Source organism: Sapajus apella, unplaced genomic scaffold (genome assembly GCF_009761245.1).
Source record: "Sapajus apella isolate SASKATOON/1434 unplaced genomic scaffold, GSC_monkey_1.0 scaffold59, whole genome shotgun sequence".
NCBI classification, from domain to species: domain Eukaryota; kingdom Metazoa; phylum Chordata; class Mammalia; order Primates; family Cebidae; genus Sapajus; species Sapajus apella.
In genome coordinates, this window is record NW_022436999.1 from 13,234,946 (window position 1) to 13,248,566 (window position 13,621).

General features: G+C 40.8%; 1 protein-coding gene across 6 annotated transcripts in view; it reads left to right on the top strand.

Moving 5' to 3' along the window:
- The window catches only part of RTN1 (reticulon 1), a 468,840-nt gene that overhangs the window by 342,106 nt on the left and 113,113 nt on the right, over positions 1–13,621 (top strand). The window contains exon 1 of one of the 6 annotated variants that reach the window (XM_032246122.1): positions 4,535–4,559. The exons of the other annotated variants lie outside the window; for them this stretch is intronic. Coding sequence (XP_032102013.1) covers positions 4,550–4,559 — 10 coding nt within the window. The 5' untranslated portion in view covers positions 4,535–4,549. Of the gene's footprint in view, positions 1–4,534; positions 4,560–13,621 lie in introns of those variants that run through there. 6 annotated transcript variants of the gene reach the window in all.

Genomic DNA, 13,621 nt, shown 5'->3' on the forward strand with positions numbered 1-13,621 from the left:
ACCCTACTTCTCTCTAAAGTCTCAGTGGGACTCTCATAGATATGGTTTCTGCACTTCTATATTCTATCTTTGTGATCCCCCAAAACACTCCTGTAATACAAAAATACAATACATAAATTTCACTCAAGGTTATGCCATGCCCACCAAAGCAAGACTTTACCTATTTATACATCCATCTTTTCTTTGATTCAACCACTATGATATAGGATGTACCTGACACTAGCAATATAGGGGACCAAGGCAGACTTGAATCCATCCTTCATGGGGCTTACATTCTGGTGGAGGAGGGAGTAGACATCAAGAAGAAAATCAACAGAGTGATGTGTAAGAGAGTCCCTGGTGGTGGGTGGCACTTAAGAAGGTCAGGGAAGGCTTCTGAGAAGGAGCAAATGGAAGAGTCACCTATGGCAAGAGCTGGTTAAAGCAAGTTCCAGACAATAGAAAATGCAGAGACAGGAAAATTCTAGGAATATTCTATACATGGAAAAAAAGTTGATGTTACTAGAATGTGGTAGGGAAAGGGAAGAATGGCAAAAATGGAGGTGGAAGATAGGCGGTGCTCTTACATTCACACACCAAAGTTTGGTCTTTCCTAAGCACTCTAAGAAGCCTCTGAAAGATTTTTAAACTAGAAGTGACATGAGTGCCTTTGCATTTTTTAAAGGTCACATTGGCTGCTGTAGGGAGAACAACTTGAAGCAGGACAAGCAAGCATGGAAGCAGGAAGACAAATTAGAAAAGCTCTTGCAGGCATGAGACGGCAATGGTTGGGAGAGGTGGTAGCATTAGAGATGGAGGGTAAAGGATGGATTCGAGGTATGTTTTGGAGATGAACTTAATAGGACCCTACTGATGCTTTGGATTAGTGGTAGGGGTAACTTTATCCCCAGTACCCCTCAAATTATATTTCAGTTTTTATCAACACAATGATTACAAAAAGATGCAAAAATATTTACAATGGGGAAAAATACTCCAAACTTTGATGTTGCTTCATTAGCCATTGAACTCATTTTTTTGCATCTGCTTTTGGAAAAACTCTTCCATTCGAATTATGATAGCATTGAAATGTTCTCCCTATTTGAGCACTATATCTAGCATATTTCCATGGCCAACTAATTGGTTTAACATATTTAGGTGATGGTGATATTTGGGTGGCGGAAACCAGAGCTGGAATGGTCAAATATGGTACCAGTGGAGGTTAAGTAAGACACCTAGTGACATAGGTAGGAATTATGGTCAAGCAAGTTGGTTATTTAGAGTTCAATACATGCTTGTCTAGGGCCAGGAAATCACAAAACTTCAAAAAGTCTAAAGAATGTCCCACATATGAATCAAAATTACACTAACAGGCAAGGAAAAGTCAGCAGTCTGTTGGAGAGCAGAGGCTAAAGTTAGAGGAAAGGCAGCTTTAAAGTACTCAAACCAGGGCTGCAAGTTGGGGCAAGCATACCACTTGGTCTGGTTACTTCAGCTCAAGACTGCAGTGGACCGTGGTCTCTATCGGTGATTTACTCAGTGATTCCTGAGTCACCCCATCTCTGTAATTGGCACTTCTGGGTTTTAACTGACCTAGGTTGAAATGATGGTCCTCTTGGCCAGGCAAAGCATTGATCCAGGACTTTTCTCTTTCCTTGTGGGAAGGGGTGTGAGTGGCAGGAAAAGCAGATTAGGGGCTCAGTGGACCCGTTCAGTTTTTCTAGGTAGTGTTTCTCGAAGGGTAGTTGGTAGACTGTTTATATCAGAAGCAGTTTGTTAAAATACAGAATTCCTAGGCCCACTCCAGGATTTCCTAGGGAGAGGCTAATGCATCATAGTCGCTAATGATACTGCTTCATTAAGTAGCTCCCCAGTAAATTGTAGGCAGAGAATTTGAGAATCACTACTCTAGGGACTGTGTTGGGGCTGTTCTTTCAAGGTCCTCAGAGTAATCTTCGGTGGAATTTTCCTCTAGTGCCCCAACTTTTTCCAGTGCCAGTTGGATTTTCTGTTTGGGCTTAGATGTTAGTTAAAATGGTTCTTGTGGATAAACAGAATTTAGAGTGAAATGTCTACTGTTTACTTTAAGACTTTCACCTCCTCATGGCAGGGTGAAGGAGAGATCATGTAAGCACAGCCTGGTCTTGCCAGCTCACTCCAGGGGATGCCACCTAACAGCTCTCCACCCCACAATGCCACTAGAACAAAGGCCCCAACAGTATATGGCGGGGACACAGAGGAGCTAACCATTCATTGTTCCAGTAGTTTGGAGCCTCCTGGGTCAGAGGAGTCCTCTGGGTGACCTCTGTTCATAGCCTGGAAAATTCGTAGTGGGAGAGGGAAAGGAGAAGGAGTGGGGTTGAGTTGTAGTCTTCCACTCACCAATCAGGAGTAACCAGCTTGACTATTAGGCAAGATCAAACATTTCACCACCACTAATAAGTAATCCAGTTCAAAGTTGCATATTCTGGTAAATGTAACATTCTGGCTTAATTCCTCCCTTCTGGCAGGCACTTCATTTTCTTACTCTTGGCTGAGCACTTAAATCTTGGGAGATTTATCAGCCTACAAAGCACTTGCAAAAGCAGAGTACGTATCCCAAAACCTAATTCTTTCACTTACGAATTCACTCTTGTTTATCTCTCCCTAATATCTCTAGGAGCTCAGTTTTATTGTACTTCTGAAAATGCAGAGGAATCAAGCAAAGCAGAAAGTTGCTTTTGTATTGATTATCGCCACTCACTGTTAAAGTCTGTTGCCATCCAGTGGTTGCCAAGAAAACGTTCAACCTTTACTTCTTAACCTCTTCTCAAACCAACCACCATAATTTAAAATTTGCAGTAAGATCTCTTGGATTATGATATAAGAAGATATGTCTTTAAGTGAATTTACACTGTCCACAGGGCTGTACTGTTTCTGTGGTAACTGATTATTGAAATTATCCTCCTAATTTTCCTTGAAACAAGCAGAAGGACAGAGTTCCAAAAAATATTTCTAAATGGGTAACTTAGTTTTCAGCAGAATTTGTTTTAAGGCTAGACCATTTGGCCTCTACCAAAACATAAACTATAATACTGGAGTTTATGAACTATGGTTTCCTACTAATTGGAGTTTTGGGTCAACATCCTCATTTCAAATTGAAGTCAAGGGTTGAGGTCCAGTTTCTTGTTCTAGATTATTTCTCAGGGGTGGAAGAACCAGGATTTGAAATAAGATCTACTCATTTTCAGCCAGTGTCCTTTTCCAACTACAGTAAATTGATTTCCAGGTAGTTGGCCTGCTTATAAGCAAAGCTAAATGTTCTCTATGGCAAGTTACTTTAGAATTTGGAGATTTAACTTTTAATATCAAAAATGTATGTAGATGTCAATAGTTTTATAGTGCTATATTATATATGCAGCTGGTTCAAGCATTAGCATGGTCTGTAAGCCGGAAATTCAGTCCAATCACTTGGAAAGCATTTAGTTTTTTTCTTCAGCTTAGCCAATTGATAGTTGAATTCTTTCTATATAGAATTATAGTTTTCTTAAATGTAGAAAGTAAATAAAATCATAAATGAATGATTCTAGAAAGTTTAGATATAAGTAAAATAGTCTAATTGTCAATTTGTTCCTTTTATTTTCTTCCTCCTCTCTTTGTTGAGGTCCACATATTTTTTTTTTTTTTTTGAGATGGAGTCTCACTCTGTTGCCCAGGCTGCAGTGCCATGGTGTGACGTTGGCTCATTGCAACCTCTGCCTCTCAGGTTCAAGCAATTCTCCTGCCTTAGCCTCCCAAGTAGCTGGGATTACAGGTGCCCACCACCATGCCTGGCTAATTTTTGTATTTTTAGTAGTGATGGGGTTTCACCATGTTGGCCAGGCTGGTCTCGAACTCCTGACCTCAAGTGATCCGCCCACCTCTGCCTCCCAGAGTGCCGGGATTACAGGCGTGAGCCACCATGCCTGGCCTAAGGTCCACGTTTTCCTCTGGGCCCACTATTCTGGCTAAAAACATAAAGGGACTTGTTGATGGGGAAAGTCTCAGAACCAAACCTAGAGCCTGAGGGCCAAGTCTTCTGAGATAGAGACACTTTTGACCTTCCAGCCTTACTGTTCCTCTGTCATATTGGAACTGATTTGCCTCTGGGATGGCACATAAAGTGACTTACCTGAACTACAAGTTTTGTCCCTCCTGCTGTTTATGTTTGCCCCTGTAGTTTATATCAGCGGTACCCAACCTTTTTGGCACCAGAGACCAGTTTCATGGAAGACAGTTTTTCCATGGCAAGGTGGGCGGGTGGGATGGCTTCAGGATGAAACTGTTCCACCTCAAATCATCAGGCATTAGAGTCTCTTCAGGAGCACACAACCTAGATCCCTTGCTTGTGCAGTGTACAATAGGGTTCATGCTCCTGTGGGAATCTAATCTCCTAATGCTCCTGCTGATCTGACAATCTGACAGAAGGCGGAGCTCAGGCAGAAATGCTCAGTCACCTACCACTCCCCTCCTGCTGTGTGACCCAGTTCCTAACAGTACTGGTCCATGGCCAGGGGGTTGAGGACCCTCTGGTTTATATGATGCCCATTTTGCAATGGATAAAGGTAGGTAACTTTCCATCAGATTGATACTTGCTCTTCTGTTATGTAGAGTCCTTCTCGGGAAGTGGCTTTCAGTCAGGAACTGCATTTCCCAGCCTTGCACCCAGGTGAAGCTCTGAGTAATTTTTATCAATAGAATGTGAGTGGAGGTGGTATGGGTCACATCTAGAAAGCTGGGTGAGATGCAGTTGTGCCTTTTCCTCCTTCAAGGCTTTAGACCAAGGGGATGGCAAAGGAGAAGGAACCTGGGCTCCTAAATGACTACCTGGTGGAAAGCTACCTGCTAGTAAACACTCACACTGATCTATTAAATTAGCAACAACAACATAAAATTCCTTCCATGTTAAGCCACTGAAATTTTGGGGTTATTTATTACTGTAGCCAGCATTTTCCTGACTAATGGGGCAACCCATAATGTAACATAAAGTTGAGAAAGAAGATCTATAGTTAGAATGTATGTTGGGGCATATGTACCATAATTTTCTTAGTCTGATTTTTATAAGCATAATTTTATAAGTCTTGCTTCTTCTCTGTACCTTTCCCCTTGATACTGTCCTTTTCCCTTCATACTTCATACTGTTTTAAAAAGACAATTCTGCCTTCAAGATGTTTATTGCTTCTTCATGAAATGTTGTCATAAAAACTGTACAAATCTTTTATATCCACAAGATGGGTAGCTGACACCCTCTAAAAGCCAGGAAACACCTAGGAGAACTGGAAAAGTCCCTATTTAGGGCTAGCCTAGCAAACTTGGGAAATCGCTGATTCTCTCTGAACTGGGGGAAGCAGTGAGCTACATAAGGGTAAGACATACCTGGGGCTTTATGCAGTATTTTCTTTAGTCCAAGGCCCCATTCTCAGCAGTAAGTGTTCTGAAGCTTGTCTGAATCTGGTCTAGACCAGAATGCCAAGTTATGAGTTACACTGGAAATGTGTGAGGGGAACTTCATCCTAGTGTAGAGCTCGGCTCATTATTGCCTGGAACAAAAAGAATAGATTGTTCTCGTAGGAAATTTCCATCATACTTTGGCATCCTGTGAAACTGTTCTGTTTTCAAAGGACTGGGAATCCTCGACTATAATCAGAGCAGCTGCTCCCCACCCCATGCCTGTGGTCCTTCCCCCTACCAGTGGCCCCTTGTCTAGATTCCCTCCCTCAAGACATTGTATCCTTTTGATTGCACGTCCTCTTTTCACTGAGTTAAAGAATCATGTGCCAACTGGATCTGGTTCTCACCTTCTCCACTTACTACTAGCTGCATGACTTTGGGCAAGTTAACCTGTCTGCATTTCTATTTTTTTGTCTGTTCAAAGGGGATAATAGTACCTACATCACAGGATTCTTGTGATGATTATTTGAGATAATTTAGGTAAGGTAAAGTGCTTATCCTCTAATGTTGCTACTTAAATATTTATTTTAATAATAATTATACAGTGAGATGGGGCTTTGGGAGAATCTAGTACAGTTACTCATTCTTTTTTTTTTTTGAGATCAAGTTTTGCTTTTGTACCCATACTGGAGTGCAATGGCGTGATCTGCCTCTCAGGTTCCATTAATTCTCCTGCTTCAGCCTCCTAAGTAGCCGCGATTACAGGCAGCACCACCACTCCAGGTAATTTTGTATTTTAGTAGAGAGGGGACATGGCAACATGGCAACATTTTGCCATGTTGTCCAGGCTGGTCTCAAACTCCCGACTTCAGGTGATTAGCCTGCCTTGGCCTCCCAAAGTGCTGGGATTATAGATGTGAGCCACCACTCCCGGCCCAGTTAATTATTTAATGCAGGAATACTTTCTGCAACATACTCTTTCATAACATTTCAGTTAGTAAGTTTGCAGGTTTCTTCCTATGTCACAGTTTGATTGGCTGCTTTCCAACAAGTTATAGGAAGTTGAATTGATCTCACTAATAAGGTCTTTCCAAAGTATATTGTGGGACAAGTTGCCTCTGGGGAGGTTTCCTAAAGCCAGCTGACCCAATTTGTCATGTTCTGTTGACTGTAGTTTTCAATAAATAGATGCTGAGTTCCTCACCCATAATATCTCAAAATGCAATATGTGGATATAACATCTGTAGATCAGTATTTTCTAGTATGCCCCAATTAATTTTAAATGTCCAGCCAGGGTTGGAGTTCACTTAGCCCTATCTGTTGTATATAGGTTTTTGTTATCTTTAGGCCTATGTATTGGGGCTCCCTCCTCAATCCCTCCTTAGCCTCAGGTATGCCTTACTCTTTGACTGTTAAAAAATCTCAAATTTTCAATGACTTAGCTCAGCAATCATTTATTTCTAGCTTACAACTATTGCTATTTGGTAGAGGCTTTCCTTTATTCAGCTACAGAGGGATTCAAGCTCCCTTTCTCCTGCACCAGTTGAATGTAAACATATGGCTTCTCAGGTTGCCATGCCAGAGGAAGAAAGAGCTCACACCAGCTCTTAAAAGCCTCCCCTGGAAATGACACATGTCACTTTTGCTTATGGCTCATTGGCCAGAATTTGTCACATGACTCTATGCATCTTGATGCATGGGGCACACTGGAAATTTGACGAGGTCCTTATCATGGACCTCTTGTACAGTGACCTCTTGTCTTAGATCTTCATAGCACTTACCATCACCTAGTAAATGATGTGTGCCTTCCTTTATTTGTGTAGTGCATATCTCTCCCAAGTAGACCTTAAGCTTTTTGAGATCACAGCCTTTTGTTCGCTGCTGTATCTCTAGTGCTTACAGCCATGCCTAGTGAGTATTGGGGACTCAATAAACATTTAATAAGTAAGTGAATGGCAACTCTATGCATGTAGATGAAGCCACTGAAGTCCTGTGCTTAACATTTAGCCCATGCCAATTCTGGTCCTTTCAGCTGTGGAAAAGCTAGCAGGATCGATTCACAGAAAGAACCATTAGGGGCACTTCTCTTTAAAAGGGAATGAATTTATGTCAAGCTTGGAGTGCTGCAGGCTCCTCTATGTTTTAAAGTGAAACTTTACATGAAAAGAAGGTTCAGCCTGGCTGGGCACAGTGGCTCATGCTTGTAATCCCAACACTTTGGGAGACCAGGTGTTTGAGACCAACCTGGGCAACATGACAAAACCCCATCTCTACCAAAAAAAAAATATACAAAAATTAGCCAGGTGTGGTGGTGTATGTCTGTAGTCCCAAATACTGAGAAGGCTGATGGAGGAGGATCACTTGAGCCTGGGAGGGTGAGGCTTCAGTGAGCTGAGATCATGCCACTGCACTCCAGTCTGGGCAACAGAGTGATGGTCTGTCTCAAAAAAAAAAAAAAAAAAAAAAAAAAAAAGCCGGGTGCAGTGGCTCACACCTGTAATCCCAGCACTTTGGGAGGCCAAGGCGGGCAGATCACAAAGTCAGGAGTTAGAGATCAGCCTGACCAAGATGGTGAAAGCCCTTCTCTACTAAAAACACAAAAATTAGCTGGGCATGGTGGCATGCGCCTGTAATCCCAGCTACTCGAGAGGCTGAGGCATGAGAGAATTGCTTGAACCCGTGAGGTGGATGTTGCAGTGAGCCAAGATCACGCCATTACACTCCAGCCTGGACAACAAGAGTGAAACTCCACCTCAAAAAGAAAAAATTTAAAAAAAAAAAAAAAACAGAAAAAAGAAAAATGAAAGATGTTTAGTCCTGTGGTTATTTTTTATGAAAAGTTACCTTTGAACAATGAGAAATTTTAGGAATATTTGAAGTAGTATTTGGGGACGAGGTTCAGTTACATTTTTATCGTGATAAACATGGAATCGCCTCTTTAGAGTAGATAGACAAATCCCTTCGGGTTTCATCTGTTTCTTATATAAAACGCTTCAGATGACTGCCATTTCTCTCAAAAGGCTCTCCCATTTTTGTTATATGCTTTCAGTTATCTGAACTTGGAAGTAAACTTTGGTGTACTTCTAATTAGGGCAGTTTTTTGTCTGCTCAGACCCCCATAGGCATAACATAGTACTTCGCAAGTACTAAGAACTGTCATCCATAACATAGAATATATTTTAGTTACCCTAATGGTTGGCTCTTCAGATATCTAACTTTCATCTATGATTTGAAATGAGTTCTCATAGTTCTATTTATTTGAGACATTTTAAATAGACTATTGTGCAAACACGCATACATTGAGCAAACAAAATAGTATTATGAACTTTCATACACAGATAAACAAAACTTAACAATTATTATCATTTTGTCGTATTTTTCTTCTCTACTTTTGGGAAAAGCATTTTAAAATTAGGTCACAGCCACCAAGACATTTCACCCCTAAATACTTCAGTGTACATCTCTAAAAATAGGACATTTTCTTACATAACTATAGGCTCATTATTACATCTAACAAAACAAATACCTTAGTATCATCTAATGCTCAGTTCATATGCAGATTCTCCCAAGAATCCTCCAAATTTTTTTTTCCTTCCGTTGGTTAGTTTTAGTTAGAAAATGAACAAAAATCTCTCAACTTCTATTTTCCACCACATTAACTGTAACAAGAACATGGAGCAGTAGAAAGTTCTCTCAGTCTGTGTATTATGTGATGATCAGATGGATTTTCTTTTTTCCCAATATTTTCTTATGTAATTCCTCAAACATATAGAATAGTTGATAGAATTCTTCAGCGCATCACTGTTTCCATGGTTCTATTTTTAATTCTCTTCCTGACTTCTTAGTAACTGGGACTTGATAGTCTCTACCCCTCAGATTCAGTGAGAAAGTAAATAAGCATTCTGTGGCTCCTTTTTAGGTGGAAGCCTTAAATAATATTTGCAAAGCAGATGGATAATATGTCATTTCTTTGCATGGCTTATAAATCTTGGGAGTATCTTCTCAGCTGGGTAGCTCATGACAATCTATAAATATTATTGAGCCTGACTTTCAGTTGGCAGTACTTTTCTGGGGCATCCCCAGAGAGCCAGGTGCTGACCTGTTGCCAGTGAGATCACCATGTGAGTTAAGTGAGAAAATGATGAGCCACCCTGTCTAATACTGAAGCAATTGGAACTAGCAGTGTATTTACACCTTATGCAATGTCAGTTGTATTTCAACATTATCTGAAAATACCATGCAAAGGTATTTGGAAAGGAGAAAAACAAATCTGGTTTTTAAAGTGTCTGTCTGAGGGTTGCTGCCGTTGCTATGGAAATCAGAGAAGCAGATTTTCACGCTTTAGCACACCAAGCTTGTTTTTGAACAGATTCCTGAGACTGTGGGCTCCCCCCCGCCGCCTATTCTGAGTGGTTTTGTTAGACATAACCTTGCTTGAATAATATTAACATATCCCTTCTGGGAAAGCACATTAGGTGCTAATGCTTGGAGTTGTTTTTAGCAGAATGATTTAACAATACCGGATTCCTTTTTCATCTGTCTGTTTTTAGATAGACTGCTCCTGTAATCAACGTCAACATACAGCTCAGCTTGGAGCATAAGGAAATGTTAGTTTAATATTTTAGTGCCATCTGCTGTAAGTTTCATGGCATTCTACCCCATCTGGCTAACTTGCAGCAATTCCTTATTTTTTTTGTTTTTAGTTTTAGAACACAGAAATCCCTTTTCAAATCTTTCGTACTGATTGGGTCCTGTTTCTTCCTACTGAATACTGGGTGAGGCTGTTGTCAGAATGTTTCCTTGACTCTAGGTGTTCATTTCCTGAAGATTTCTGTTTCAGCGTGTGAGTGTGTGTGTGTGTTTGTGTGTGTGTGTGTGAAAGAGAGACAGAGAGAGAGAGAGAGGGAGAGAGAGACAGAGAGAGAGAGAGACAGAGAGAGAGAGAAGTATCAAGCAGTTTACTTCCTAGACGTCTCTTTATTTCAAATGATGCTGACCCTTGGTGAGCGAACATTTGTAAATTCAGCAGCATTGCTATATCAACAACTATTGAGAACTCATTACATGCCAGGCTCTTTCCTAGTTACTAGGGGAGAACAAAGCAGGCTCCCTTCTTTCATTGAGTGTCATTAGTGGAAGAGACTAATAGTACACAAATAAGCACACATATCCTATAGTTATCAGGCAGTGGTAAATGCTGCAAATTTTAAAATGATACAGTCTAAAGAAAGCTATTTTAAATACGATGGCCAAAGAAGGCCTGATAGTTGATAGAGTTAGAATATTGGAATGGATGTATTAAGGTTGCTACAAGGACAACAGATATGCTCTCTAACCCTGTGCCTTGAGGCGCTTGTTAAAGATAGACTCTTGTCATTAGCTAATTAATTATATTTTAACATTAATGATGAACATTATACGGATGAAAAACAGGTCTGTTCTTTGAAAGCCGTCAGAGTTTCTGTTGTTGTTTCTTTGGAGCTAGATGGACCTTGGGCTTAATTTGGCTTGACAGTTCTTCAGATCAGCACATGGTATGAACACCTCCATGTGTCTGATTCTTAGTTGAGTTCCTTGGAGAATAACAAAGAAACTTTTCTCCAGGAGTTGCTTTTAACTGTATGCTTTCCCAACTCTCAACCCATCAAAGGGATTGAATAATACATATAGAATATTTAAGAATAACACCAGTTGCTTTATGATTGACTTCAACTACAAATACTGTCAATCCTAAGTGCTTATTGGATTTCAGAGGAGAGAGAAGTGTTAAGATGTCTAGCACCCTTCTCTTTACCTAAGCACTTTAGAGGTCACTTTGAGCAGAACATTGAGCATCACAGAGATTACTAATATTCCTTTCATTAGAAACAAAGAGATTCCAAAGTCAGGTAATTAGAATCATGAAGAACCCATGTGAATTCTTCTGTGTTTTTATGTCTGTGTTTGCTCGCATGTGTGCACACACTCACATGTGCACATGCTCCATACATTCATTCAAGAATCAAATTTTAGGCAACTACTGCATGTGAGTTACTGGTCTGTGTCTGGAGAAATGTAGGGAGAACTTTCCCCTCTAAAGGTTTGAGAAATTCAGTCTGTTGAAATAAGCTGACAATAGACAGATTAACAGGAGAAAGGGCATTACAAGTGCTCATTGGAGCCACACAAAATATGAGATTCAAAAAAGGGTCAGATGGCTGATGCTTAAATATTTTTTTCCTAGGAGAGAGGTAAAGTGAGGGATGTAGGCAATTTTAGAGGAAGATTAGATGGTTTTTAGGGGATTTTAGTGACCCCAAAGAGCAGACATTAGCCTGGGACACAGTTCTTCTGGGCTCTGGGAGAGGTGATGACAAGTTATCATCGGAACGTGAGGGGCAGAATGACACTGCAAACAAAGTGTGTCTTATTATGCAGGTAAAGAAGAATAGTTGAGAGAACAGGTGAAAATTCTGCCGGGTGTGGTGTCATGAGCATGGAGAGCTTTCTCTCCTGTGACATAAGTTAATCTTCTCTGCTTAACGTAGATTCAATGGAGGAAGGCCACAACAATTGCATTCCTTCTAGATGAACTTCCCGTAGTCAGATAAGACAATTTCAGAGAGAACGCCTTTCTGTGCCTTGAAAGGAAAAGCTGGGGGTGAGCGGGGAGGCAGGAGAAGGTCAAAGAGGAAGTTTGGCTCTGAGGCCTTTCACTCTCCTTTGTTCAAAGCACTCAGCATGCCAAAGGGCCATATTTTGGGGTATCATTTTCTGAGCCCCAACAGAAACTAAGATGAGTAAGACATAGTGCTTGCCTGCAAGGCATTTGAAGAGACATACATATAAACAGATTGGTGTAATAAAGTGTTATAAGGTCAATGAAAGCAAGCAATGCTTAACCTAGCCTTGTCTGTGTTAATGATTTATGTTGTGATGTTTGAAATGTATGACTATTCTAATCTTTCTATGTCTGTTTTCTCGTATCTTCAAAAAATCTGGGACAGGGAGAAGCATTAGCAAAATAATGACTCTTAGCCTTCTTACTTTAGGTAGAAAGGTTGGGTTGTTCTAAAGTAATGACAGTGTTTGTTTTGGCTTACTGGGAAGTAAGGCACATAAAAAGAATCATTGCTTTAATAGCTTGAGTACCAATATCAGATGTTGTAGTGATAGTTAGTATACCAGTGGGAGAGAAGCAAGCAGTAAGTACATTTTCTCCCTGTTTTCCTGTTTACACAGTGTACTTGGAGTTACTGGATAACTGTAGAGACTCATTAGCCCTCTGTACAATTAAATGTAAATGTTCATCTTAGTAGAGGCTGATCACAAGGTAGTTGCAAAGTTGGGGTAGGGGAAGAGGGTCAGGCAACTATATGAACTCCTAAGCATGCATAGACTCTCCTGTCCTTGTTCCTGGGAACCTATGGCAGCCTGCATGGAAGCAAAAGTAAAGTTGAGTTTGGGAATAGGGGGAAGTTGTTGAATGTCTTATTCCACCTCTACTCTCAGAAGTGCTATTGATAAGGTGCTTCGGGGGTACAAAGGAAAGATTTAAGTCCATCATATTTCCCTTACTGTATATAAAATTATCCAGCTGAGCAACACTTTCTGAGCCAGGAAAATATTTGTTGAGCTAACTAAAAACTGTAAAAGCTGCTTTTTGCTGAGTGTTTATAATGATGATCCAGCTCTCTGATTACCCTCTTCTCCCTTTCCCCAACCCAGTGTGCTCAGTCGGCATCAAAATGATATGTCTGTGGTCTGTGGGAGAGGGGGTTTCCCTCCTGATCACAGTGTCTGGGAATCAGCAGCAGCAGCAGCAAGTCAAATTCCAGGACCAGCACTGGCTCTCCCCAGATGCTTTCACTGCCATTTTTATACACTTCTCTCCTCTGCGCTCTCTCAGTGACTGGCAATTTGATAGTTTCCCCAATTTTCTTTTACTTCTATCTGCACAGCACAATGCTGAATTCAGAAAATGAGAACCCAGCCATCACTTCACTCTGATGTAGGGGCACCCTGTCAATGGAAATGTGGACTGGTGTGTAGGTTCTAGTGACTCTGGGTCTTTGAAGCTTCAAAAGCTCGCCATTTTTGGTGCCAGCAGGTTTTCAGAGCTCTGAGCATTTCTGTTTCCCCTTTCCCTGATGGCAGACCATATTGTATCTACTGCTCTTTCACTCCATCCTCACAAAGACATAAGGAGAAGTTTGCCAAGGGGGAACATTGTTCAATATTGAATGGGATTTCTGAG